This window comes from Bos javanicus, chromosome 1 (assembly GCF_032452875.1).
Source record: "Bos javanicus breed banteng chromosome 1, ARS-OSU_banteng_1.0, whole genome shotgun sequence".
NCBI classification, from domain to species: Eukaryota; Metazoa; Chordata; class Mammalia; order Artiodactyla; family Bovidae; genus Bos; species Bos javanicus.
Genome location: NC_083868.1, coordinates 87,570,006 through 87,596,353, shown reverse-complemented (window position 1 = coordinate 87,596,353; position 26,348 = coordinate 87,570,006). Strand labels below are relative to the sequence as shown.

The following is a 26,348-nucleotide window of genomic DNA, read 5'->3' as shown; positions in this document are numbered from 1 at the left end:
ATTTCTTCTAAGGGATTCTTGCCCACAGCAGTAGATATAATGGCCATCTGAATTAAATTTGCCCATTTTGTGTTCTATGTTTGGCTTCACTTTTCTTTGTTGCTGGGTGTGGGCTTTCTCAAGGTGCAGCGAGCGAGGGCTGCCCTTCATTGTGGTTCACGGGCTTCTCATTGCGGTGGCGTCTCTTTGTGGCTTCATCATGGCACACAGGCTCAAGTGCAGGGAGCTCCAGCAGCTGCAGCACATGGGCTCAGTAGCTGTGGTGCAAGGGCTTAGTTGCTATGAAGCATGTGGGATCACCCCCTACCAGGGATTGAACCCGTGTCCATCTGAATTAAATTTGCCCATTTCCATTCATTTTAGTTCACCAATTCCTAAAATGTTGATGTTCACTCTTGCCATCTTCTGTTTGACCACTTCCAGTTTACCTTGATTGATTGATCTAACATTCCAGGTTCCTATGCAATATTGTTCTTTACAGCATCAGATTTTACTTTCACCATGAGATACATTCACAGCTGGGCATTGTTTCTGCTTTGGCCCATCCTCTTCATTTCTTCTGGAGCTATTTCTCTGCTCTTCTCCAGCAGCATATTGGACATCTACTGACCTAGGGGGTTCATTCTTTAGTGTCGTATCTTTTTGCCTTTTCATACTGTTCATGGGACACTCAAGCCAAGAATGATGAAGTGGTTTGTCATTCCCTTCACCAGGGGACCACATTTTGTCAGAACTCTCCACCATGACCCATCTGTCTTGGGTGGTTTCCTCCATTGCATGGCTCATAGTTTCATTAAGATGCACAAAGCTGTGATCAATTTGGTTAGTTTTCTGTGATTGTGGTTTTGTCTCTGTCTGCCCTCTGATGGATGAGGATAAGAGGCTTGTGCAAGCTTCCTGATGAAGGAGGGACTGCCTGGCTGTAGGGGAAACTGGGTCTTGCTTTGATGGGAAAGGCCATGCTTAGTAAATCTTTATTCCAATTTTGTGTTGATATATTTTCTAAACTGTTTCTCCTGAATTTTGAAAAGTTCCTGATCTTGCAGTTGGCCTTTCTGCAGGGATTTGATTAGAATTATATTGAATTCATAGGTTCCACTCAGAAAAATATGTATTCTTTATAGGTGAGTTGTTTACATTCTCAAGACATTGCTTTTAAATTTTATTTTGGTTGGTGAATTGGCTTGAACATTTGAGTTGAGGATAATGAGGAAATTTTAAAGGTTTAGGTAATTTCTATTGAGGAGCAAAATGGAGAGCCCAAACAGACAGATCAAATAAAACCAACAACAGTTTTCAGGGTTCTTTTGTAAGTAGTAGGATTGCTAAGCCAAACTTGTTTAAACAAAACGGTATGTGTTGTATCATAAAAGCTAGCAGGTCCCAGGAAGACTTGACTTTGGGCATGCCCTTGACTCCAGAACTCAAACCTTTTGTCTGGGTGTATCGTCTGCCTCTGTTTCCTTAGGGTTGGTTCCAGTCTTAAACAGGCACTCCCTCATGGCCACAGGATGGCTGCCAATGCCTCTTACTATTGAATCTTTCCAGGTTAAAATTCAGCAGAAAGAGTCTTGTCCCAGAGTTCTCTGCAGAGGTTCTGAGAGTATGAGGGTCTGTCTTCAGGTGGTGCTAGTGGTAAAGCACCTGCCGGCCAATGAAGGGGACACAAGAGATGCGCGTTTGATCCCTGGGGTGGGAAGGTCCCCTGGAGGAGGGCATGGCAACCCACTCTCTTTGCCTGGAGAATCCCATGGACAGAGGAGCCTTGCAGTTCGACTCCTTTGTGACCCCATGGACTTTAGTCCACCAGGCTCCTCTGTCCATGGGGTTTCCCAGGCAAGAATACTGGAGTAGGTTACCATTTCCTTCTCCAGAGGGTCTTCCCAATCCAGGGATCAAACTCGTGTCTCCTGCATTGGCAGGAGAATTCTTTCCTGCTGAGTCACAAGGGAAGACCTAAGAGTAGGTTACTCTTACTTTAAGGAGTAGCCTGGCTACTGGGCTGTCGCTATAGCCTGTTAACTCTGAAAAGAATGACATGGGAGGGGTTTGAACTGGAGAAACAGTGACTGGGATTAAAGAAGCACTTGCATCAAAATCTTCCTTTAGGGAATATGTTAATTAAAAATGTCTGTTGTTATCTTTTTGAATGAGGAAGCAATATCATTGCATGATGTTATCTAATTTGATTAAAAGGGTTCGTGCTTTCAACACTTGGTGAAATAGTAGCTGTGCTTTACTGAATGTCTACTAAATGCCAGGCATTTCCTTTACTGATTTTTCCTGGCTCCTCACAGTGAGAAAGTGGTAGCTAACAAGATACCTACTTGCTGGTGGTAGGACCACCTTGTAATTCAGGTCTGGCTGATTTTGAAGGCTGCACTTTGTCCTTTGCCCTCTCTTGAGTCATCCTATTTCCAGTTTTCTAAATTGGAACACAGGCAGGAGCCTATTTTTCAAAAGACTATTTATGGTCATCTCTTACCTGTCTTAAGAGCTGTACTTAACTTTCTGTTGAGTTTTTAAAATTCTTAAGAAGTGGGAAATCAAGTCATCAGTCTGACCTATCTGGGCTCCTGCCATTTGCAAAATCATTTCTGTTTCTGTGTTGCACTTAATGAGTGCTTAGTTGTTGTTTTTTTTTTTTTTAGAAGAACTCACTGATTGCCAATGTAATTAAAATGTGATTAGGCTGTGATTACTCAGAACCTGCTCCGGCTCCTTCAGCCACATCGCTCTAATGGCGCAGACATCTTCTCCTGCAGCTGAGAATTTTCCAGCAAGGAGAGCAGAGAGACATTTCATTTACATAATGGTGGGGCTCCCAACATTCAGAACTCCCCAAGGAATGCAGTCAGAATAGGAGCTGTAGAGCAGGGCACAGCAGCTGGGAGGCTAAGCCCCGGTGGGCTCCTCAAAAGCCGCACACACTGAATACATCTGGGTTCTCTTTCTCATCCTTAGTCAGCACCTGTGCTTTTCAGTGGTACTGTGGAAGTTTAAACTAATTTACACTGAAGTATAGACGGCCAGGAACTATTGAGTTTGGAGGAAAGTCTTTGCTACTTGTTGTTTTAGGCAGTATGACAATGAGAAGTCCAGGTGGATTGGTGATTTTGAGCTGGCTGGAGTTGGTGAGGCAATTTGTAGACCTTTTAAGATTCTGTCCATCTTATCAGTTACTTTAAGCTGTTATTGATTTACTCAAATCCTCCTTTCTCTCTTTTTGGGAATTGAATAGTTTTCTAAAAGCTCCAGATCCACTCCTTGCCCCTCAGCACACACTGTGGGTCTTTTCTCAGAGCAGAAATGAGGGAAACCAAGCAGTTGAAGGTAGGGAGGTTGCAGATGTAGGATGCTTGTGAGTCAGATGCTGGTAAGTTGGGAATGACATTTTCCCTTCTGTTGTTACGGATGGGTAATGACACACATTATTCAAGTTAGGGAGATTCAGTTGGAAAATTCAGTCTCGGTTTCTCATCCAAAGGCTGCAGAGCACCCGGGGTCTTGGTATTTGCTCCAGGGAGGTTTTGGTGTTTCTGTATCCTGGGGAGCTGTCTGTGTGCTGTCAGTCGTGTCCCATTCTTTGCGACCCTGTGGACTGTAGCCCACCAGGCTCCTCTGTCCTTGGGATTTCCAGGCAAGAATATTGGAGTGGGTTGCCATTTCCTTCTCCAGGGAATCTTCCCAACCCAGGGATTGAACTCATGTCTCTTGCATTGACAGATAAGTTGTTTATTGTCTGAGCCACCATGGAAGCCCTGTGTTCTGAGCACTTTGTAAACAGACTAAATAATGTGTCCTGCCCTCACAATCTCATGCTTTTTAAGTAGATATACATGCTTAAATGATTTATAAAATGTAAATTAATTGCACTCCTGAATCTAGCATTGCTTTTGGTCATTATGTGTTGTTGAACTATAGTTTTCAAAAAAGTAAAATGACTGTCAGGTACATGAAAACTGAACCTATAGACAGATTTTCTTTGATTAGGGAACCAGTTAGTTGTTATTACTGATTCAAAAGCATCTGAAAAGATGCTTTTAGAATATTTAAAGATAATTTGATGGCTGAGTTAGATGTATAATTAGTGTCTATGAGGCTCATAACTCCTGGAAGTTACAGGTGTTGGCAGAAGAAAAATCTCAGAACCTGAAAGTTGCAAGTTTTATTCAGGGAACCTACTGAGGACAGTATCATCTGAGGAATTCTCTGAAGACTTAAAGAAGGAGCCAAGGTATATATTAATAGGAGTATTTGCTGGAAGAAAAACATGTAGTTGAACATCAAAAGCTTACTGCTAATCACAAAGAAAACATGATCGTAGTACTTTTCCATGTTGGGGAAGATGCAAGATTCTTAGCTCATTGAAATCATTCCTTAGATATGAGTCTTAACTGTCTATCTAAGGTCGGTATCCAGAGTACAGAAAGGTTCGTTTTTTCTCCCTCCTGAATTCCCTGAGGCTGCACTGTGGTCAGTGGTGGCAGCTGAAGGCTTGATCTTTGTAGAGCCAGAATGGCAGGAAGCATTCCCCATCTACAGCGCCCCCTCCTGGTCACAGATTTGATCTAGGGTTGGGAGGCATTTCATGACAAATTTGTCCCACTGTACTAGGAATTCTCATGCTTAGGTCAGATGGGGATTTCATTGATAGGCCATTCAACAAGTTTTTTTTTTTTGAATTAAGCCCTGTTGATAACCTAAAATTCTATGGGTTGTCTGTTGTACTAGTTTACCATCTAGGAAATTCTTTCCCTTGTTGCTTCTTCCTATGTCTTGTTGTTCAGTCACTCAGTTGTGTCCGACTCTTTGCGACCCCGTGCACTACAGCTCACCAAGCTTCCCTGTCCTTCACTATCTCCTGGAGTTTCTTCAAACTTATGCCCATTGAGTTGGTGATGCCATCCAACCATCTTATTCTGTGTTGCCCCCTCTCCTCCTGCCTTCAATCTTTCCCACCATCAGGGTCTTTTCATCAGGTGGCCAAAGTATTGGAGCTTCAACATCAGCCTTTGCAATGAATACTCAGGATTGATTTCTTTTAAGATGGACTGGTTTGATCTCCTTGTTTTTCAAGGGGCTCTCAAGAGTCTTGTCCAGCACCACAATTTGAGAGCATCAATTCTTTGGCGCTCAGCCTTCTTTATGGTTCAACTCTCACATCCATACATGACTACTGGAAAACCATAGCTTTGACTCTACAGACCTTTGTTGGTAAAGTGATGTCTAGGTTTGTCATGGCTTTTCTTCCAAGGAGCAAGCCTCTTTTAATGTCGTGGCTCCAGGGCTTCCCTGATGGCTCAGCAGTAAATAATCTGCCTGTGATGCAGGAATTCCAGGAGATAAAGGTTCAGTCCCTAGGTTGGGAAGATCCCCTGGAGGAGGACATGGCAACCCACTCCATTATTCTTGCCTGGTGAATCCCATGGACAGAGGAGCCAGGCTGGCTACAGTCTATAAAGTTGCAGAGAGTCAGATGAACTGAAGTGACTTAGCACACATGCAGTCACTGTCTACAGTGATTTTGGAGCCTGAGAAAATACAGTCTGTCAGTTTCCATTTTTTTCCCCATCTTTTTGCCATGAAGTGATGGACCAGATGCCATGATCTTAGTTTTTGGATGTTGAGTTTTAAGTCAACCTTTGCAGTCACCTCTTTCACTTTCATCAAGAGGCTTTTTAGTTCATCTTTGCTTTCTGCCATAAGGGTAGTGTCATCTGCATATCTGAGGTTATTGATATTTCTCCCTGCAATCTTGATTCCAGCTTCATCCAGCCTGGCATTTCACATGATGTACTCTGCATATCAGTTACATAAGCAGGGTAACAATATATAGCTTTGACATACTCCTTTCCCAGTTTGGAACCAGTCTGTTGTTCCATGTCCAGTTCTAACTGTTGCTTCTTGACCTGCATACAGGTTTCTCAGGAGGCAGGTAAGGTGGTCTGGTATCCCAGCTCTTTAAGAATTCCACAAAGTCAAAGGCTTTAGTGTAGTCAATGAAGCAGAAGTGTATGTTTTTCTGGAATTCCCTAGTTCTTCTTATGGTCCAACAGATGTTGGCATTTTGATCTCTGGTTCGTCTGCCTTTTCTAAGTCCAATTTCTACATCTGGAAGTTCTCAGTTCACGTACTGCTGAAGCCTAACTTGAACGATTTTGAGGATTACCTTGCTAACATGTCAAATGAAAACAATTGGGTGGTAGTTTGAACGTTCTTTGGCATTACCCTTCTTTGGGTTTGGAATGAAATTTTGACCTTTTCCAGTCCTGTGGCCACTGCTGTGTTTTCCAAATTTACTGACATATTGAGTGTAGCATTTTAACAGCAGCATCTTTTAGGATTTGAAATAGCTCATGTGGAATTCCATCACTTCCACTAGCTTTGTTTATAGTAATGCTTCCTCAGGCCTAGTGTCTTCACATTCCAGGATGTCTGGCTGGCTCTAGGTGAGTGACCATACCATTGTGGTTATCTGGGTCATTAAGACCTTTTTTTATACAGTTCTTCTGTGTATTCTCGCCAGCTCTTCTTAATGTCTTCTGCTTCTGTTCGGTTCATACCATTTCTGTCCTTTATTGTGCCCTTCTTTGCATGAAACGTTCTCTTGCTATGTCTAATTTTCTTGAAGAGATCTCTAGTCTTTCCCATTCTATTGTTTTCCCTTATTTCTTTGCATTGATCACTGAGGAAGGCTTTCTGCATTTCTTCTTCTTGGGGGTGATTTTGCTCATTGCCTCCTGTACAATGTTATAAACCTCTGTCTATAGTTCTTCAGGCACTTTGTCTATCAGATCTAATCCCACGAATCTATTTGTCCCATGTCTAGAGCTGTACTATTATGGTTATTCTACATAGGGTTATATATGTAATCAGTTACCTCAAGTTGTTTAGCCACCATTAATTTTGTCAGAGGCCTGTTTTACACATCAGATAATGCAAGAGACAACAGTCTTATGAAATAGAATATCAGTAATATTTTTATTGTTCAGTCACTAAATTGTGTTTGACTCTTTGTGACCTCATGGACTATAGCATGCCACTATCTCCTGGGGCTTGCTCAGATTCATGTCCATTGAGTTGGCAATGCTGTCTAACCATCTCATCCTCTCCCACCCTCTTCTCCTTTTGCCTTAAATCTTTCCCAGCATCAGGGTCTTTTCTAATGAATTGGTTCTTCACATCAGGTGGCCAAAATATTGGAGCTTCAGCATCAGTCCTTCCAGTGAATATTCAGAGTTGATATCCTTTAGGATTGATTGGTTTGATCTCCTTGCTGTTCCAGGGACTCTCAAGAGTCTTCTCCAGTACCACGGTTTGAAAGCTTCAATTCTTCAATGCTCAGCCTTCTTTATGATCCAGCTCTCACATCTGTACATGATTCTTGGCAAAATCACCAGTAACATATCAGTAATACAGCTGGTGACTTTAGTAAGGTCATAGTACAGTAGACAGAGATACAAAACAGTTTGAAACAACAAGGAGAGAACAAATGAAAATGATGATTAGTATAACTAGTGGCAGTCTGGATTACAATAAGCCATCAAGTCCAGGGTGAAGCCAGGTGGAGAAGCCAGATTCCAGAGGGATCAGGTAGAGAGGAAAAGATACATGTTTCATCTTCATTTTAGAAGGTATGCTTTATCAGCGTGTTGTAGGTCTCAGTTGTAGGTCTCTATTAGCATAAGAGGAAAGTTTTTCTGGAAAACAAAAATTAAAAGCCATGAATACTTTGGACAAAAAGTCATAAAAGTATAAATTGTATTTATCACTTCACTTGGTTCCATGTAATTAATTCCTGTTGATCTAGATGAAACCATCAGATTCTCCATTAGTTTTCAAATTTCTTACCCAGTTCAATGGTACTATCTGAAAGTCATCAGCAACTTATATTGGTCAAAAAGTCCTTTCTGTGGATCTTCTTGAAGTAATCCATTTCATAAAAGTATCAGAGTAAAACAACGACAAAAGAATCAAAATGGCATGGCTGAAGATACCACTACAATGCAGTTGACAAGAAACTTGGTTATTTCTGGGACATGACACATTTTAAGATAATAACTAGAATTAGACTGGTAGCATTATACCAGCACACACCAGATTTTTAGGAATTCCATATAATTTTGGAATATCTGTATTAATGAACTTCAGTTCAGTTGCTCAGTTGTGTCCAACTCTTTGTGACCCCATGAATCGCAGCACGCCAGGCCTCCCTGTCCAACTCCCAGAGTTCACCCAAACTCATGTGCATCGAGTCGGTGATGCCATCCAGCCATCTCATCCTCTGTTGTCCCCTTCTCCTCCTGCCCCCAATCCCTCCCAGCATCAGAGTCTTTTCCAATGAGTCAACTCTTCACATGAGGTGGCCAAAGTATTGGAGTTTCAGCCTCAGCATCAGTCCTTCCAATGAACTCCCAGGACTGATCTCCTTTAGGATGGACTGGTTGGATCTCCTTGCAGTCCAAGGGACTCTCAAGAGTCTTCTCCAGCACCACAGTTCAAAAGCATCAATTCTTCGGCGCTCAGCTTTCTTCACAGTCCAACTCTTACATCCATACATGACCACTGGAAAACCATACCCTTGACTAGATGGACCTTTGTTGGCAAAGTAATATCTCTGCTTTTTAATATGCTACCTAGGTTGGTCATAACTTTCCTTCCAAGGAGTAAGTGTCTTTTAATTTCATGGCTGCAGTCACCATCTGCAGTGATTTTGGAGCCCCCCAAAATAAAGTCTGACACTGTTTCCATTGTTTCCCCATCTATTTCCCATGAAGTGATGGGGCCAGATGCCATGATCTTCGTTTTCTGAATGTTGAGCTTTAAGCCAACTTTTTCACTCTCCACTTTCACTTTCATCAAGAGGCTTTTGAGTTCCTCTTCACTTTCTGCCATAAGGGTGGTGTCATCTGCACATCTGAGGTTATTGATATTTCTCCCGGCAATCTTGATTCCAGCTTGTGCTTCTTCCAGTCCAGCGTTTCTCATGATGTACTCTGCATATAAGTTAAATAAGCAGGGTGACAATATATAGCCTCGACTACTCCTTTTCCTATTTGGAACCAGTCTGTTGTTCCATGTCCAGTTCTAACTGTCGCTTCCTGACCTGTATATAGGTTTTTCAAGAGGCAGGTCAGGTGGTCTGGTATTCCCATCTCTCAGAATTTTCCACAGTTTATTGTGATCCACACAGTCAAAGGCTTTGGCATAGTCAATAAAGCAGAAATAGATGTTTTTCTGGAACTCTCTTGCTTTTTCCATGATCCAGCAGATGTTGGTAATTTGATCTCTGGTTCCTCTGCCTTTTCTAAAACCAACTTGAACATCTGGAAGTTCACGGTTCACGTATTGCTGAAGCCTGGCTTGGAGAATTTTGAGCATTACTTTACTAGCGTGTGAGATGAGTGCAATTATGTGGTAGTTTGAGCATTCTTTGGCATTGCCTTTCTTTGGGATTGGAATGAAAACTGACCTTTTCAAGTCCTGTGGCCACTGCTGAATTTTCCAAATTTGCTGACATATTGAGTGCAGTGCTTTCACAGCATCGTCTTTCAGGATTTGAAATAGCTCAACTGGAATTCCATCACCTCCACTAGCTTTGTTCGTAGTGATGCTTTCTAAGGCCCACTTGACTTCACATTCCAGGATGTCTGGCTCTAGGTGAGTGATCACACAATCTTACCCACATAATATAACCTAAGGTTTATCATCACTTATTTGACAATATCTTCCTAGGTAATTTAACATACCAATTGAACCTAATTACTTTGGGTTGTTTCAGGGGCCCTTGGAATCATCTCAAAGTTACCTAGAGGTCAAAAGAACTTTGTCAAAGAAATCAAAAGGTTTTAAAACACTTGGTCAGATAGGATCATAGGTTAGTGTGAAGCAATACTTATTTATTGAACCAAAGTGACAATAAAAGATTTGAAAGGCAAATACAGAAAGTTACAACAGATTACTTAAAAGGTAAGGAAACTTTACAGTCTGCTATCAAAAGCAGATCAGTGTCCCAAGAATACTTTGGAGAGGGTGTCTGCAGTGGCTGATGGCTTAATCCTTACAGAACTGGAATCACATCAGCATAGGCAGACCTCATTTTAATGTGATTCTCTTTTATGTGTTCGACAGATATTGTGGTTTTTTCAAAGTGAAGGCTTGTGGCTGTGGCACATCAAACAAGTCTGTTGAAGCCATTTTTTCCAACAGCATTTGCTCACTTAGTATTTCTGTGTCACATTTTGGTAATTCTCACAATATTTCAGAGCCCCTGTGTCGGTAATATTCCCTGGAGAAGGGAAGGGCTGTGCACTCCAGTATTATGGCCAGGACACAGACTATGAGATATAGACACAGACTCCTCTGTCCTCATAGACAGAGGAGCCTGGCAGGCTACGGTCCATGGAGTCACAGAGAATCAGACGCAATTGAATGACGTTCACTTTCACCAGCAAAAAGATTACAACTTGCTGAAGGCTCAGATGATGGTTAGCATTTTTAATCCATAAAGTATTTTTAAATTAAGATATGCACATTTCTTTTTTAGACATATGCTATTGCATACTGAATAGGCTATAGTATAATGTAAAACATAGTTTTTATTTATATGCACTGGGAAACCAAAAAAATTCATGGGACTTGCTTTATTTCAATAATTGCTTTATTGTGATAGCCTGGAACCAAACCCACAATCTCTCTGAGGCATGCTTGTATATGTTCCACCAGAGAGAACTTTTTGGTATCTTTGCCAGACAAAAATCTACAAGTTAACAAGTAACTTCACTAAGTGTGGAATCTTTAATCAGTAGTAAGTGGTGAGAGGAAGTAAGTTCATTACCCTAGACTAGGGGTCTGCACGTTTTTTCTCTGAAGGTCCAGATAGTAAATGTTTTAGGCCTCATGGGCCTTACATTTGTCATCTCATATTTTTGTCCCCCCTCTTTTCTCCTTTCTCCCTGGCAGCACAGGAACAGGCTGTGGGCTGGATTCGGCCTATGTGGCATCATAGTATGCTGGTCCCTACCCTAGACAATCCTTGGGTGGCCATTTCTCCATATGGTACCGTCAGGGGAGTGTGTGATTTCCTCAGTTCTGTTTCGTTGCAACAAAAATCTGAAGCAATGGACAGACCAGTGTTACGGCTCTGTGTAGTTTCCTTGGATGGACCAGCATTACAGCTCTGTATTACAGCTCAGTTTTATTTAGAAAGTAAAGGAAAACACATCCTCAAGGTGTGAGGGCTAGCCAACCCAAAAGACGTGAAGAGAAGAGAAGCTCCTCCCACCCAATTTTGACTCTTTTTACATGTTTTTTCTCTTCCCCCTGGGCCTGCCCCATGTAAATTGGGCTAGCCAGGAGGGCTGTTTATCTGAGGTTGTCACTCCAATCCTCCTCAGACCTTCCTTTGTTCTATTTTTGCTGGCTTTTCCCTTCTTTGTCTTTTAGCCACTGCCATTCTGGACTCCTTTTTCCTATTCTAACTACCTAACAATACAAAAGAGCATTCTGCCTACCTCTTTTACTTTCCAAGTTTGCATTTAATTTTCCTGACAGTGCTTTCTTTTTCAAAGAGTAAAATCAAGTACAATCCCCATTACTCTGGGTGGGGGTGGTAAAATTTAGATATTAAAAATCCTTCTTATTAGAAAGGCTGGCGACATGTTCCTAAATTCAGAAAAGGACAGGTTTGTTGGAAGAGGGAAGTGGGGACCAAGGATGCTAGTTTCAGACACTTTAATTCTGACTCGTTAGAGGGACTCCACTGGCCAGAGGTTGAACATGGTAGTTTAGGTAGTTCTCTCCAGTTCTTCTCGACAGTGTAAAAGTGTCCCTGTTGAAAGTCAACAACAACAAAAAATGTCTTATGTATTTATTTGGCTGGGCTGGGTCTTAGTTGAGGCATGCAGAATCTAGTACCCTGACCAGGAACTGAACTGGGCCTGCTGCATTGGGAGCACAGTGTCCCAGCCACTGGACCACCAGGGAAGTCTTGAAAGTCAACATTTTAAAAATGATTTACTTTGCTTTAAAATGCCTTTTCTAGCTACATAAGAAGGGATCTCTATATTTTCTGAGAGTGTGATGAAGCTGTTTTTTGGAGGGAGATCTCTGGCAACCGGGAGAAGAATCAGCAGTGGCTTCACTGTCTGGTTTATTCACCTTGACGTTCTGTTTGGAAACAGATATAAATTGAGATTTCTTACCTGTTGAATTATTTCATATTTATTGAGACTCTCTCTTTTGCTATTGGTTCCTAGCAGGAGGCCTTGAATAATGCATGGAGTGATTGCTTCTATTGATAAACACAGTTAATTTTAATTATAGGACTAAGATTTGTGCTAATCTTTTTTCTGTGTTTTTATGATTTTGAGTATACATGTGAATTAATTGCTTTTAACTAAAGAGGGGAAAATGTCTTTTGGGGGCTTAAAGACATGTTTGGCTGTATTGGAGTGTGTGGGTTTGTTCTGTCTGTTTTGTTAACCTGCTGGGTTGTTGGTATCTGAGCAACATTTCACTGAAATCACCCTGGTTTATTGGAAAGTGCTCATTAAATATTTGGTTCAATTATTTTAAGGTGTTGTTTTGGGGCTTCCCTGGTGGCTCAGATGGTAAAGAATCCACCTGCAATGTGGAAGACCTGGGTTTGATCCCTGGGTTGTGAAGATCCCCTGGAGAAGGGAACAGCTACCCACTCCAGTATTCTTACCTGGAGAATTCCATGGACAGGGAATCCTGGCAGGCTGTAGTCCTGCACTGCACTGAGTGACTCTCACACTTTGGGGGGGTCAGTTCCTTGTGAGGGATCATGTTCTTTCTTTATTTCATGAAGATTCTAAGAGGGTAACCACCTAGTGCGAGATCAGCCCCAAATCTCTCAAACTGAAGATTTAGAATTTGATATAAAATTATTCCAAAAGAGCTTTAAAAACCAACCAGGGTCAAGGAACATGAAAAAGTTTCAGCTCATACTCACTCTTGTTTACTAGGTGGTGTGGGTTCTTAAGGAATCCTGGGGATGGCAGACAAGGTCTCTGCATCACTAAGTACCAGGCAAAATGATTCTCATTCACAACTGTTCTTGTCTGTTTTCTGTTTCATACCTGTGGATATTTTGCTTTTGGTTTTTTTGTTTGTTGGAGGGGAGGAGTTGTCAGTTAATGTGATAGATAACAACAGAAACTTAGTTGATGATGGGAAAGGCAATCCTCTCTGATTCATTCCTTTTTAAATATCACTGATTTATACCCCAATTTATACTTTTATAGGTGGTTTATGAAAAGATATAAAAACAAATCAGGACATGGGGTGGAGCAAGACATGCCTACCACATGCTATGTACTGTTTTCTGTGCCTGGAATATTCCAGTAAACAAAACAGACATGTGAAATAAATATTTGGTAATTTTATAATAATAATAATGAAAAAAAACCCACCAACAAAACAAACTTATTGTCCTTATGGAGGACATAGCCTGGGGTAAAAGGAGATAGTGAACAAATACACACATAAATATGTGATACGGTGTTATTTTGAGCTCCACGGACAACAGTAAAGAAAGGTTGGGATGAGAGTGGGGTGGAAGGAGGGGAGGAGTCGCTATTTATAAGGAAGGCCTCTCTGAGATGACATTTGATCTGAGACCTCTATGAACTGAGGAGTGGATCATGTGGCATCTGAAAGAAGAGTTCCAGGTTGAGGGAACAGTAGGTGTGGGGCTTGAAGGCCTCTCTGTCAGTGAGAGGAGTAGCTGGTGCATGTTTGAGTAGTAGCCAGGAGGCTGGAGGAGCTGGAGTGGAGTGAGCAGGAGAGTGGGAGGAGGTTGGGGGCTGTCATGGGCCAGTGTAAGAGCGAGCTTTGATGCCGTACTGAGAATGGTCGCTAGGGGGTAAGGGAGGAAGCAGGGAGCCCTGGTAGGAGTGGAATGTATTGTACTAATTCAGACAGGAGATGCTGGTAACTTGGATTGGGGATTACTAGTGGAGGTGGTAAGTAGTAGTCGATTCTGTGTATATTTTGAAGGAAATGGTGGGAGGAGAGAATGCTTAACAAACTGGCAATGAAAGGGAACTTTCTCAACCTGATAAAGGGCATCTACCCACATCCCTGGTGGCTCAGCTGGTAAAGAATCTGCCTACAATGAGGGAGACCTGGGTTTGATCCCTGACTTGGGACGATCCCTTGGAGAAGGGAAAGGCCACCCACTTCAGTATTTCTGTTTAACATCGTGCAAGAGGTTCTAGCCATGGCAGTTAAGCAAGAAAAAGAAATAGGCAAGAAAGAAGTACAACTATTTCTGTTTACAAATGACTTGGTCTTGTATACAGAAGGGCTTCCCAGGTGGTGCTAGTGGTAAAGAACCTGCCTGCCAATGCAGGAGACCTAAGAGGCTCAGTTTCGATCCTTGGGTCTGGAAGATCCCCTGGAGGAGGGCATGGCAACCCACTCCAGTACTCTTGCCTGCAGAATCCCATGGACAGGGGAGCCTGACCGGCTGTAGTCCATAGGGTTGCAAAGAGTCAGAAACGACTGAAGCGACTTAGCACGCATGTATATAGAAAATTCTAAGGAATTTACTTTAAAAACTAGTAGAACTAGTAAATGGCTTCAGGAAGATTACAGGAAATAAATCTTCAGCAAGATTGCAAGAAACAGGCCAATATACAAAATTCAATTGTAGTTCTATACATCAGTGGTAAACATTCCAGAAATGAAAAAGAACATAATTCCAGTTAATGCCATGAGACACTTGGAGAGGGAGGGTGGTGGTGGGAACAGAGTTGAAAAGGGAGGGAGGGAGAGAATGTGCGGGGTAGGTGTGAAGATAGAAGGAAGAAAGGTCTGAGGTCACAGCCCCAGGTCATCAGTGTTTAAAAGTCTGGAAGAAGAGAAGTCAGGCATCTGGACAACCAAAAGAAAGTCATTTCCTGGGGAAAATGTTTGCGGAGAGGAGGTGTGCAATGTGTACGGTACTGACTGAGGATTCCTAGCTGAATGCATGGATTAGTCCTGGTAAACAGCAAGGGGGAGAAGGGATGAAAGAGGGAGCAGCAAGGAAAGGGTCTGTCCAGAACCAACACCCTTGCAAAATACAGCAAAAATTGAGTACCCAAAAAAATGAATAGGCAAGCCCATTTTTTCCCTTATTAGATTCAACAGACATGAATAGTGCTCTCAAACTATTATAAACACTCGCTCAGCTTCTGTACCTATCCCATCGTAGTCTATAGCGGTTTGAGGAGATGGACGAGTACCAGTCTGTACACCCACTCTGTGTTGTGAAGGTGTTGTGTAGACCTCAGATTGGCCCGGGAGCATGAGCTGAAATTCGTTCACCGTGGATTTGGTACAGCATTTGTGCTAGATGGCAGGAGGTATTTGTTAGAGAATAAATGTCCATCTCAGGCTCCAAGAGACTATATATCTCCTTGTTCAGAAAGCGTGAAGCCTGAATTTTGGTCCCATTTGGTTTATCATCATGAGCAAGTCAGAAATCACAGGATGTATATTCTGAGCATTATCCCTGTCTATAAATGATAACAGCTATCTGCTTTCTTCCTCTGAATCCTGACATTTCTGTGGTATTTTAGTCTGAATTGCTCATTTAAGCCTCATAGAGCCTTGTAAAGTGGGTGGATTTTGCATTTCTGTGAAGAAAGGAGTTCAGCTTCTCCACCCTCATGCTGCGTGGAGGTGATGGAGCCAGGACCACCCTTTTAGACCCACGTGCTTGCCACCAGACTGGGCTGTGGGGTTTTTAATCCCTTTTCAGATAGGCGCTTACTGTCAGCTCTCCTATGTCCTGTTTGGTTATGGTTTGCAGGTTGAAGTTACTGTCACGTTGCGGGTGTGTGTATGTGTTCTCAGCCTAGCAACTAAATACATTTTGTTTTTAAGTCTGAACAGTTGCTGGATTCCATTCTCCTTGGCATTAAATTCTGAACAGAAGTGCTATTTATTTCTAGAAATGCTGCCTAGTAACTGAGTTGTTTCCTCTTCCGTAGTGTATGAATTATTTGCGTTCATCAGTCACATGGGAACGTCTACAATGAGTGGCCACTACGTTTGTCACATTAAAAAGGAAGGAAGGTGAGTCTTTTTAAGAAGGTAAAATGATAGCTGTTTTATTGAGCACCTGCTACGTGCCAGGCACTCGGCTAGGTGTCTCGTGTGTCATGGCATTTGGTTCTCACAGTGGTCTTGTAGGGATAGACTCTCAAAGCCATTTTATACATCAAGACCCTGAAGCTCAGAGAGGCTGAACAGCTTGGCCTTTGCAGCCGTGTCAGAGCTGGTGCTGAGAGCCACTGTTCACCATCATAGCAGGAGGACATCCCAGAGTCAAGAGGCTTCCCGCAGAAGAATGCGAGTCTGTATCTGGAACCTCTGCAGGATCGCCAGATTTAGCCAACAAAATGAAGCAAAGCCAGAAAACCAGGATGCCCTACTACGTTTGAATTTCAGATGATGAATAACTTTTTAGGATAAATATGTCTCAACTATTACATGGGACATCCAATTATATTAAAAAAGTACTTGTCGCTTATATGATACTCAGATTTGACTGGGTACCCTGTGTTCTGCCTGGCAGCTCTAACACCTAGTGTTCGCCCTGTTGTAGCCTTGGCTTCAAGAATTGTGAGGGGTGTGGTGAGCTGGGAATGAGACAGTTGTGGGGTGTCAGGCTGCTGCTTTCTTCAGAGTCTTCTTCCTGGGCTGGATCCCTCAAGGCCCCCCTGGTTTCCCTTCCTTGAACTCCCACTGAGTGGCCTGTCCTGTGGGTCAGCTCTGCTTGAGGCAGCACTTGGCCACATGGACACTGAAGAACCACATAACCTTGGCCTCTCCTGGTAGAACCCTGACCTCTTGCTGCAGGAGTGACTGGTCTCCAGCCAGAAATCCACTGTGGTCCTTTTCCGTCTGTCATTTAAGTCTTGGCTTCTCAACTTGATTTGTAAAATAGTTGAGCATAGGAACTTAATTTATAGTGAATTCATTTTATTACCAAGCATGACAGCTCTTTTAAAAATATGTCTTAAGAAAAATAGCTTAATTAGAATAGAAAAATCCGTGAATTTCATCATAAGGAATTTGTAAGATACAAAATCATATGAAGAACATGTTGTCTGGAAGCAGAGAGAGAACCATAGTCTCTATTTTGATACATTTCTGTTTTACTATTTTCAATGGGAAGAGGGTATGTGTTTGTCTGTATACACGCATATGTATGTATTTACAACTTTTCTAAAAGCTTGAAGTTCATACACAGTAAGTACAATTTTGTAATCTGCTTTTCTCCACTTCATATTATATTATTTTCTCACTCTACCAAATATCATTTGAAGACATTTTAATGGTTGTATAATTGTTCACTGCATGTCTATTTATGACTGAAACAGCCACATATGTCTTTGACTCCATTTCTGAGGCCGTCTAGGGACGTCTGCAGATGGCAATGCTTGGAGGCTCCTTTAGGAGCTCCTTCTTGATTGAATTGAGAATAAAGAGCAGTGTAGCTTTCTGCCAACGTTCTGTTTCCTTTGATGCAATAGACTTGAGTTTGGTTTATCTTAAAACATCTTGATTATTTTAAGTATGGTGCAGTAACTTTCTTCTGCGGTTTCCTAGAACTGACTGAAATCCATCACTCGCTTCTGTGTTTTGTTTTCAGATGGGTGATCTACAATGACCACAAAGTTTGTGCCTCAGAAAGGCCCCCTAAAGACCTGGGCTACATGTACTTTTACCGCAGGATACCAAGCTAAACCTCAGATGTACACATTGGCAAGAAGAAGCCGTACGCCTTTTTAATTTGCCAAAAAAAAAAAAAAAAGGAGGTTGGGACAGCCAGACATGAGGGAATACGTGGGGTATTTATAGTTTATTTAAAGAACATCATTTGACTCCTTCTAAAGTAGAACTGGGAGGAAATTTCTATTAGTGATAATACACTACTGTAGATAGTTTTTCTTTTTATAAATGTTTAAGAAGAAGATGATTTTTAAAAAGCATTCATATCCCTGGCGGGGGAATCCCCACTAGCACACTGAAAACGGGAAGTGCCGCCAGACCCCGTGTTTTGCTTTGGGGTCAGTGGTAGTGGTCCCCAGAGAAACCAGTAGGGCCAGTTGTGTAGCCTCACCCACCATAAACCAAAAGCCCACTTTGGTTTCATATCGAAAATCAGTAACTGGGCTGAGCTCTATTTGTGACATAATTTTTTTCATGACACACCTTCTGATCTCTCTGTGTATAGTCAATTAGAACATCAGCAATGGAAGATATTTTTAATTTAATCATATCAAAATGCATAATACAATTGTATGAATGTGTGTGAGAGTGAGACTGAGAGTGTGAGACCTTTATAGTCAACTAGAAAAGCTGTGACGGGTTGGTTTCTCATGGTTAAAATAGTTGAAAAAGCAAGTAAATATTTTAAAGAAACTATATCTCAGGAACAGTTAAAAAAAAATTAGTTCCCCACTTAGGTTTTCCAGCATTAGAAGGGCCGTTGCAGTGCTGTCTAGAATTCACTTGGACTTGTGACATTTGGTGATATGAACGCAGATGCCCCCAGCAGCAGTGTTTTCTCTGCCAAAAGTAGATGAATTCTGTTTCTCAGCAGCCCTTCCCGCTAAGGCATAGGCACGTGTGTTGTTAGTTAAAATAGCTGATCTCTTCTTACCATAACACATGACAACTCCCTGGAATCATGATAAGTGTCCCAAATATGTCCGTAATTTCCTCATCCCCCAGCTCGTCACTTGCCTCCATGTCTGTGTTTTCTGGGGCAGAATTTCATCTCTGCCCTTGGCTAATCACCTCCTGACTTGCCTCCACTGCTTCTCTGCCATGACCAATAGTGTGATCATCAGCAGTTTAAAGGTTTCAGATGCAAAGAAAGTTTCTGTGATGCTATGAAAGACCATCATTTCCATTTTGGCATTTCAGTATTTTAGTTGCAACCTGGGATTTGATCAGAGTTTCAGATGTGATGAAAAAGTCTCTAATTTTTGAACAGCAGTCTCTAATTTTTCTACTGCTCTATACCGAATGCTAGGGTCTCTGGACTTTCTATTTCAGATTGTGCAGTCAAATAAAAAAGGACTTATTGCTGCCTGCTTAACATGCTTTTGGTTGGTTAGAAAGGATCTTTCTGGAAACTGTAGGAAAATAAAGTAGAAGCAACGGGGTGAAATTAAGCACAGAATTTCACAATTCTGTAAATCCAGAAACTGAATTATGAGATGTGTGTTATGAACAGTCAGGATTCTGGTTATGATTGAGGGGCCTTCTCATGGGAGATCTGTTAGGCTTGTGAGTGAAGGATGTGGAGCCTGAGGCCTGGGGACTTGGGTGCTGCCCATGGCTGGGAAAGTCCCCTCATCCCCCCCACATCTCACTTTCCTTCTCTTGACAGTGGTGTGATGAGTCTGCTCTTCCTTTCCGGGTGCACTTTGAGAATGTGGTGAGATCTGATACGCTGACCCTCTGGAGAGCAGCAGGCAGTGTGGGGCCAGTGTGGCTAGTAGAGTGTGCTTCTCTTCTCTCCTGATGTTTCTTCAGTTTGGGAACAAATGAGATTGGCAGAGGGAGGGAGCTCACGGTGCAGTAACTCTCTACTAAACTGCCCACTGGGGTCACCTTTTCACATTGTCTCAGACATTCTAAAGTAGCCCCACTCGGTGACACAAGTCCCTGGCTCTCCTGGAAACCCCCACACTAATCAGCTTTACAAAATCCAGTCTCCTTAGAGCTGAGGATCACAGAATAATGAACACACGTGAAAATGACTTCTTTTGACTGCAGTTACAAAGTGAAGGCCCTTCCTGGAGGGTGGGAGGGTGACTGGGGCTTTGGATTGAAATGTGGACAAAAATAGCATGTGTATTCTGAACAAATTAAAAACTTTTATAATAAAACTTTGCAGAATGAATGGTTTCAAGCCAGTATATATGGTTTTAGGCTACATATTATTTAATTCATGAAGTAGAAAAAGAAATTCAGCCCTTTTGATACCTAAACACATCATAAGAAAGTAGAATATGACTGCCTTTTTTTTCTGCCTCACACAACAAAGGGCTATTTATACAAGGCAAAGTTTTGTATATGTGTTCTTCTTTATTTCAGATTGTGAGTTGGGGAAAACTGGAGCAAATATCAGTCTTCTTTCATGCTTATAAATGTATTAATATGTATATCTTAATATGTTCAAGGCAGGCTTCCCTGGAATCAGTGTGGAATATACTGCTTAATTTTATACATGTATGTAGGTGAGATGATTTATGACCGAAAACTGGAATAATGTATTTTGTCAACTGGTCATCAACCTGTTAGGAATCTTTTGTCTTAGGCGGTGGTGTAATTGTGAAATTCTCACTCTGTGTGTGTGTGTGTGTGTGTGTACGTGAAAGAGAGCACTTTCTTCCTGTAAATATCTTTTGATACCCATCTGTGTAAAATCCTGATGAATGTGTCTTGAAACGTACAGCATATCAAGGTTCTTGTTTTGTTAGTTGATCTAAATGCCCACATAATTCATTAGAAATCCAGTTTAATTCATATTGGGATTCTTTTTTCGAGGGGAGAAAAAGTATGCAAACAGAACTATTAGGAAGAGTCCCATATGAATGCCATTTTATGTCAACGTTGCTTTAATATTTTGAATTGACTGGCTGTTTTCTCCCACCTACAAGAGAATGTGTCTGCCATTCCCCTGTGCTCACTGTGGGTTGTAGGGAGTAGCCTGTTCCTCCCAACATCATCGGTTCCTTTCACCTGAACTGGATGGAGCCTTACCTGCAATCTATAGTGAGAGCACCTGGATTTGTAGCCTGACTCTGCTTCTAAGTGACATGGGGCCGAGTTGCTTTATCTCCCCGGGCCTTTTTCCTTAAAATGAGTGGGTTAGACCAGATAAGCTCAGGAGTCCCTTTCTGCCCTAACATTCAATTCTATTTTCCTACAGTTGCTACTATGGTCACACATGTGAGATGTGAGGGCACATAGAGGTTAGATGTTATGTTTCTAATAGCTCACACATCCCACTTTTGAACTTGTCTTGTTTTTAGTGTCCCCACCCCAACTTCTAGTCCCAGTTTCTTGGGTAATTACTTTCTTTTTTTTTTTCCCTCTCCACTTCCCAGTCAGTATTTTGTTACCTTTATCTTTTTCCTCAAAGATGAAAAATCTGCTTTACAGCACATCTTGCCCTGAAAAACATCAGAACTACCTTCAGCTAAACTCTGTAACCTTTATGGAATATTATCTTATTCTAATTCAGTTATAGCTGTGATCCTCAAGTAAGTTTTTCTACCACAGAAATGATGTCTTCTTTTCATCCGGTAGGCATCACGGTTGCTACATCACATCATCCATGTGGGGAGATGGCTGGTGTGGGAAGCAGGATGGGGGGACAGGGCTAGATAAATTGTGATTCTATGCTTTACCTAAGGTCGAAAATTCTATGTTACAGAACAAGCTTCTGTACCCTTAAGTTGGTGTATAAGATCGCCCAGGCAGTGCCACAGAGATTCCCTACTCAGTAGATCATCCTGGAAGAGTTTGTGTTATGATTCTGTAGACCCATGTGATTCAACACAGTCATCCATGGCCACATGTGGCTTATGACTGGAAATGTGGTGCTGTAGACAGAAAATGCACACCAGATTTGGAAGGCTTAATACCAGAAAGAATGCAAAATATTGCATCAATATTTTATACTGTGTGCTAAATGACAGTATTTTAGACATATCAAGACATTGATAAAGTTTCACTTCCTTTTAATCTTTTTTTAATGTGGCTACCAAAAGAGATTGAAATTAGACACGTGTTGCACTTCTGTTGGACAGCGCTCCTCTGGGTCAGGTGGTGCGGGGGAGGTAGTGGAGATCACGTGGGCATGGAAGGTAATTCTGCAAAGCATCCATAGAGAAGCAGCACAAACATTTTCATTGGAGTCGGGAGCACTGTGAGCTACAGAATGCCTTCTAGAAAGCAGAGTTTTCTACCTAAGCACCAATATATGTATATAGAAGACCCCAAATGAAAACCAGAAACACGTGAGCCCAAACCCTGTTCCTTCAGTTTTGCCTAAAAGCTGCTGAATTTGGGTTTCTTTTTAAAGCATCTTCCAGGTGCCAAGGATATTAGCCACATGAGGGTGTTGGGCAGGTTTGTTTCACTTTGGGCAACATTCTCTTGTGGTTTCCCCTCCCACTGTTTTCATCTGTCCAGGGCCGGGCATGTTGAAATAAATGTGCACATCTGGCCGCTCCGCCTGGCCTCCGCGGAGGCTGAGCCTGTGGCCTGCACCCATCTGCTCGGTTGGTTCCTGAAGAGTCGGTGTTTATTTTGCACTAGTCACAGTTGTTGTTTGAAATATCTCAAATGTTTTGGGAGACTATTTGCCTGTGATGGAAAGAGAGATGGATGATTTATTGCTTCACTTCTTTTAAAATTAAAAGCTATTCTCACAATCTGAGGTTCCTTTGTGGCTCTTTTTTCTTTCATAAAACTGCCAGGTGAACTGATCTTGCCTTTTGCAGGTTTTTATCCATGACTCGAACAGGTAACTAATTTTATTTCTTTTTAGGGTTTCTTTGTGTGGGCACTGGGGCTGCTGGGTCCCCATCAATAGTGGAACATTGGTGATGGCAATATGTTACCTCTGTTAAGGAGGGAGGGGCAGGGTGGTGGGAGTCTGTGGTCTCTTCTCTATTGAGTGCCAAGCTGAATACTGGAATCAGTTAAGACCTTTCTGTGGTTCCCTGCTTCTCAGTTTTCTAATGGCTTCCTTAATGTAGGTATAAGCAGAATCCGCACTAGTTGAATCAAGAGACTTCAGCATTTTTATGACACTATTTCTAGGCTATATGAGTTTCCTATTGCTGCTGTGACAAATTACCACAAGTTTAGTGGCTTAAGACAATACATTAGGTCAGAGGTCTGGAAGTGGGTCTCACAGGGCTAAAATCAAGGTGTTAGCAGGAGGGGAGCTGGAGGGGAAAATCCATTCCCCACTTCTTCCAGTTTGGGAATGCTATTGGCATTCCGTGGTTCATTCCTTGGTTCTCCTGACAGCACTGGCATCACCCCAGCACCCGCTTCCATTGTCGTATCTCCTGCCTCTTTCTTACAGAGACCCTTGTAATTACATGCATTTACCCAGATAGTCCAGGATAATCTTCCCATTTCAGGGTCCTTAATCACAGCTGCAATGTTCCTGTTGCCATGTAAGGTGATTAGGATGTGGACACCTCTCAGGGGCCTTATTTTGCTTGCCATCTAGGGCATGTTAATTGCTACTTAAAATATGTTCATTTAATACCTAAATTAAAAAAAAAACCTATTTATCTCTAAAATCCAAGTAAAAAGACTGACATCAGTTTCATATCATCTGTTTTGGTGAGGAACTAAGAGGAGAAGGAAATGATGGGGATAGTGAGAGGTTGCTTACTGCTTAGAGAATTGTAGTTTTAGGACAGTTGTTTGCAAGCCAGCTGCTGCTGGTTGGCATAGCCCATCTTGTCCAGTAGCAGAGTTTACCAGTGTGTGTATGTGCTGTTTGAACTCTTCAGCTTTTCAGATGTCGTCAGTGACAAACTTCAGTCATAGTGGAGAAATTTAACAGGAAAATGGTGAGTAATTCTCATCCCTATGTAACCAATTATTTAAAAAATCTACTAGGAAGAGTCTTTCAGTGAGGTAGGAAGTGAGGGTGGAGTAATGGCAAGAGTAGAAGCATATAGACAAGTTCAAATCCTATTTCCAACACAGACTAGCTCTGTGACTTTGGTAAGTACTTAATATCCTGAGACTCGGTCTTCTCATCTGTTTAGTGGGCATAGGACTTATGATGAGTTGTGTAAAGTATCTGATGGTTTGGTGGACACAGGGTATTTTTACTGTGGTATTTTATGTCATCATTTTAACCCATGTAGCATTTTGACTCTGTGGAAGTTTTGACCAATTGTTTTAATCTAAAAATTAAAAAAAAATTACAACACTGACTTTTTCCCCAAGTGATTTTCTAAAGATGATTCCATTAAGATGATTCCAATTTATTATGTTAATCTGTATAGCATGGTTTGTCATTCAGAAACTACTAACCATCTACTATGTGCTGGACATTTTCCTGGACATGTTGTTCAGTCGCTCAGTTGTGTCCAACTCTGCGATCCCATGGACAGGATATGTCTTGTCTTGGACATATCAGTAAACAAAGTAGATATGGCTCTCTGCCCTTGCTAAGTTACCTTTCTACCAAAGAGAGATACTAAATGTAAGAAATAAGTAAATGGTATGTTAAAACTTACTGAGTCTCTCAGGAAAAAATGTAGAGCAGGAATGGACATGCACGTTGAGGTACTAAATCTGGGAAGTACCTGGCCAGGGAAGGTGTCATTTGGAGGTGAGACTTGAAAGAAGACTTGAAGGAGGTGAAGGCGTCATTCATCCAAATAGATGTCTGGGGCAAGGATACACTTGGCAGAGGAACCAGGCTGGAGTAGTAGCCCCAGGGTTGGAACGTATCTGATATGTTGGAGAAGCAGCAAGGGAACCAATGTGGTTAGAAGGGAAGGAGGAGAGTGGGGGCCAGATTGCCTTAGCCAAAGAGGCATTGGAAGGGCTTGGCTCTAGAGTAAAATGGGGAGCCCTGAACTGCTCTGCCCACATTTTCAGGGAGATTGTTCTTTGTTTAGCTGAGATGACAGGAAGACAAGGACAGAAATAGGGGCTACTGTGGTGACCAAGGGGAGATACTGATGCTCAAAGGGATGGGTGGTATCAGTGGGGGTAGTGTGGATGGGCAATTCTAGATACATTTGAATGTAAGGCCAATAGGATTTCCTGATGGAGGGGATGTGGGGTGTGAGGGAATGAGTAGCTAAAGCTGCCCCCAAAGTTTTTTTCTGAGCAACCGAAGAATGTAGTTGCAGTCAGCTAATGTGGTGAGGGGGTGTGGTGAGGTTACAGCTGGTGGTGGGGAAAGATGGTCAGGAGCCTGGTTGGGAACATGTTGAGGTTGAAGTGCCTATTAGAGCTCCATGGCTGATGTTGATTAGGAAGCTGAACATACTATACAACTCTGGACTTTGGATAGAAGTCTGGACTGTAGATATAAAATTGGGAGTGGTTGGTACCTAGATGGGTGGGATTCTCAATGGAGGGAGACTGGAAATAACATAGAGGTTGAGGGGCTGAGCCCTTGAACGTAAGTCAGGGAGAAGACGAGCCAGCAAAGGAGCCTAGGGACGAGTGGCCGCTGTCGTGCACGGAAACCAAGAGCACAGTGCCTGGAAATGGAAGCCAAGTGAGGAAAGCATCCTGAGGAAGTGAGAGTGACCAAATAACTGTGGTAGGCTGAGTAAGATGAGTTCACTGTGAGACTGATCAACTTGGAGTCATGTGTAGTCTCCATGGGAGCAGTTTGGGAGAGGAATTGCAAAACATGAATACAGACAATTCTTTGGAGGAGTTTTGGTACAAAAGAAAGAAAGTGGGGTGGTGACTGCTAAGGGAATTGAGTGGGATTGAGAGAACTTTTTCCTTTTAACTATGAGAAATAAGATGGTCAAATAAAGAATATGAAGGGTGTAGGAGGGAGAGGGCAGAAGTGCTGATCCTCTGTTCTTGAACAGCCAAGAGGAGATAGAATCTGGTGCCAGAGTTGGAGCTGACTTTAGGCAGACTTGTGCGTGGACAGGAGGAAGGCAGATGCCGTGGTGAGGAGACCAGGACACAATGCCGTGAGTCTGGGAGTTCTTTCCTGCATTTATTTTCTGAGGGGAAGAGGAAGCAAGATAGCCATCTTAGGACGGGGTGTGAGGGAGACAGGATTAATTTAAGAAAGTTAACCAGTTGAACTCTTCCCAGAGTTTTACATTTTCCTTTCTAGTTTAGTGAACTTACTTTGTTAACAGTTCTGTAAATTTTAAAAGAACAATCTTGAGTCATCAATTTTCCCGTTATAACTTGCTATTGAGGGCTTCCCTGGTGCTCTGATAGTAAAGAATCTGCCCGCATTGCAGAAGACCTGAGTTTGATCCCTGGGTCGGAAAGATTCTTCTGGAGAAGGTCATGGCAATCCACTCCAGTATTTTTGCCTGGAAAATCCCATGGACAGAGCAGCCTGGTGGGCTATAGTCCATGGGGTTGCAAAGAGTCAGTCACGATTAAGTGACTAACACCTATGGACTGGATACAATTAGCAGTAGAGCAAAAGCTTAGGACCTGAGTGCTCACTGAGGTTAAAATGACAGAGTAGAAACCTCTGCCTGAGGACTCCTGTACCAGGTAGGCTTCAGGAAATGTTAGCTAGCTTCCTGTTTCCCTTCCAGAGA

At 42.2% G+C, this 26,348-nt stretch overlaps 2 protein-coding genes across 6 annotated transcripts in view; one reads left to right on the top strand and one right to left on the bottom strand.

Moving 5' to 3' along the window:
• The window catches only part of USP13 (ubiquitin specific peptidase 13), a 131,459-nt gene extending 108,973 nt beyond the window's left edge, over nt 1–22,486 (top strand). For both annotated transcript variants that reach the window (XM_061415126.1, XM_061415134.1), the window contains exons 20-21: nt 16,008–16,092; nt 17,675–22,486. In XM_061415126.1, coding sequence (XP_061271110.1) covers nt 16,008–16,092; nt 17,675–17,768 — 179 coding nt within the window. In that variant the 3' untranslated portion in view covers nt 17,769–22,486. The remainder of the gene's footprint in view (nt 1–16,007; nt 16,093–17,674) is intronic.
• PEX5L (peroxisomal biogenesis factor 5 like) overlaps nt 1–26,348 on the bottom strand; it is a 331,590-nt gene that overhangs the window by 8,979 nt on the left and 296,263 nt on the right. Inside the window, exon 15 of one of the 4 annotated variants that reach the window (XM_061415219.1) lies at nt 6,682–7,703. The exons of 1 other annotated variant lie outside the window; for it this stretch is intronic. In XM_061415219.1, the coding sequence (XP_061271203.1) occupies nt 7,682–7,703 (22 nt within the window). In that variant the 3' untranslated portion in view covers nt 6,682–7,681. Of the gene's footprint in view, nt 1–6,681; nt 7,704–26,348 lie in introns of those variants that run through there. 2 more of the 4 variants (XM_061415266.1, XM_061415255.1) reach the window with 2 other exon arrangements.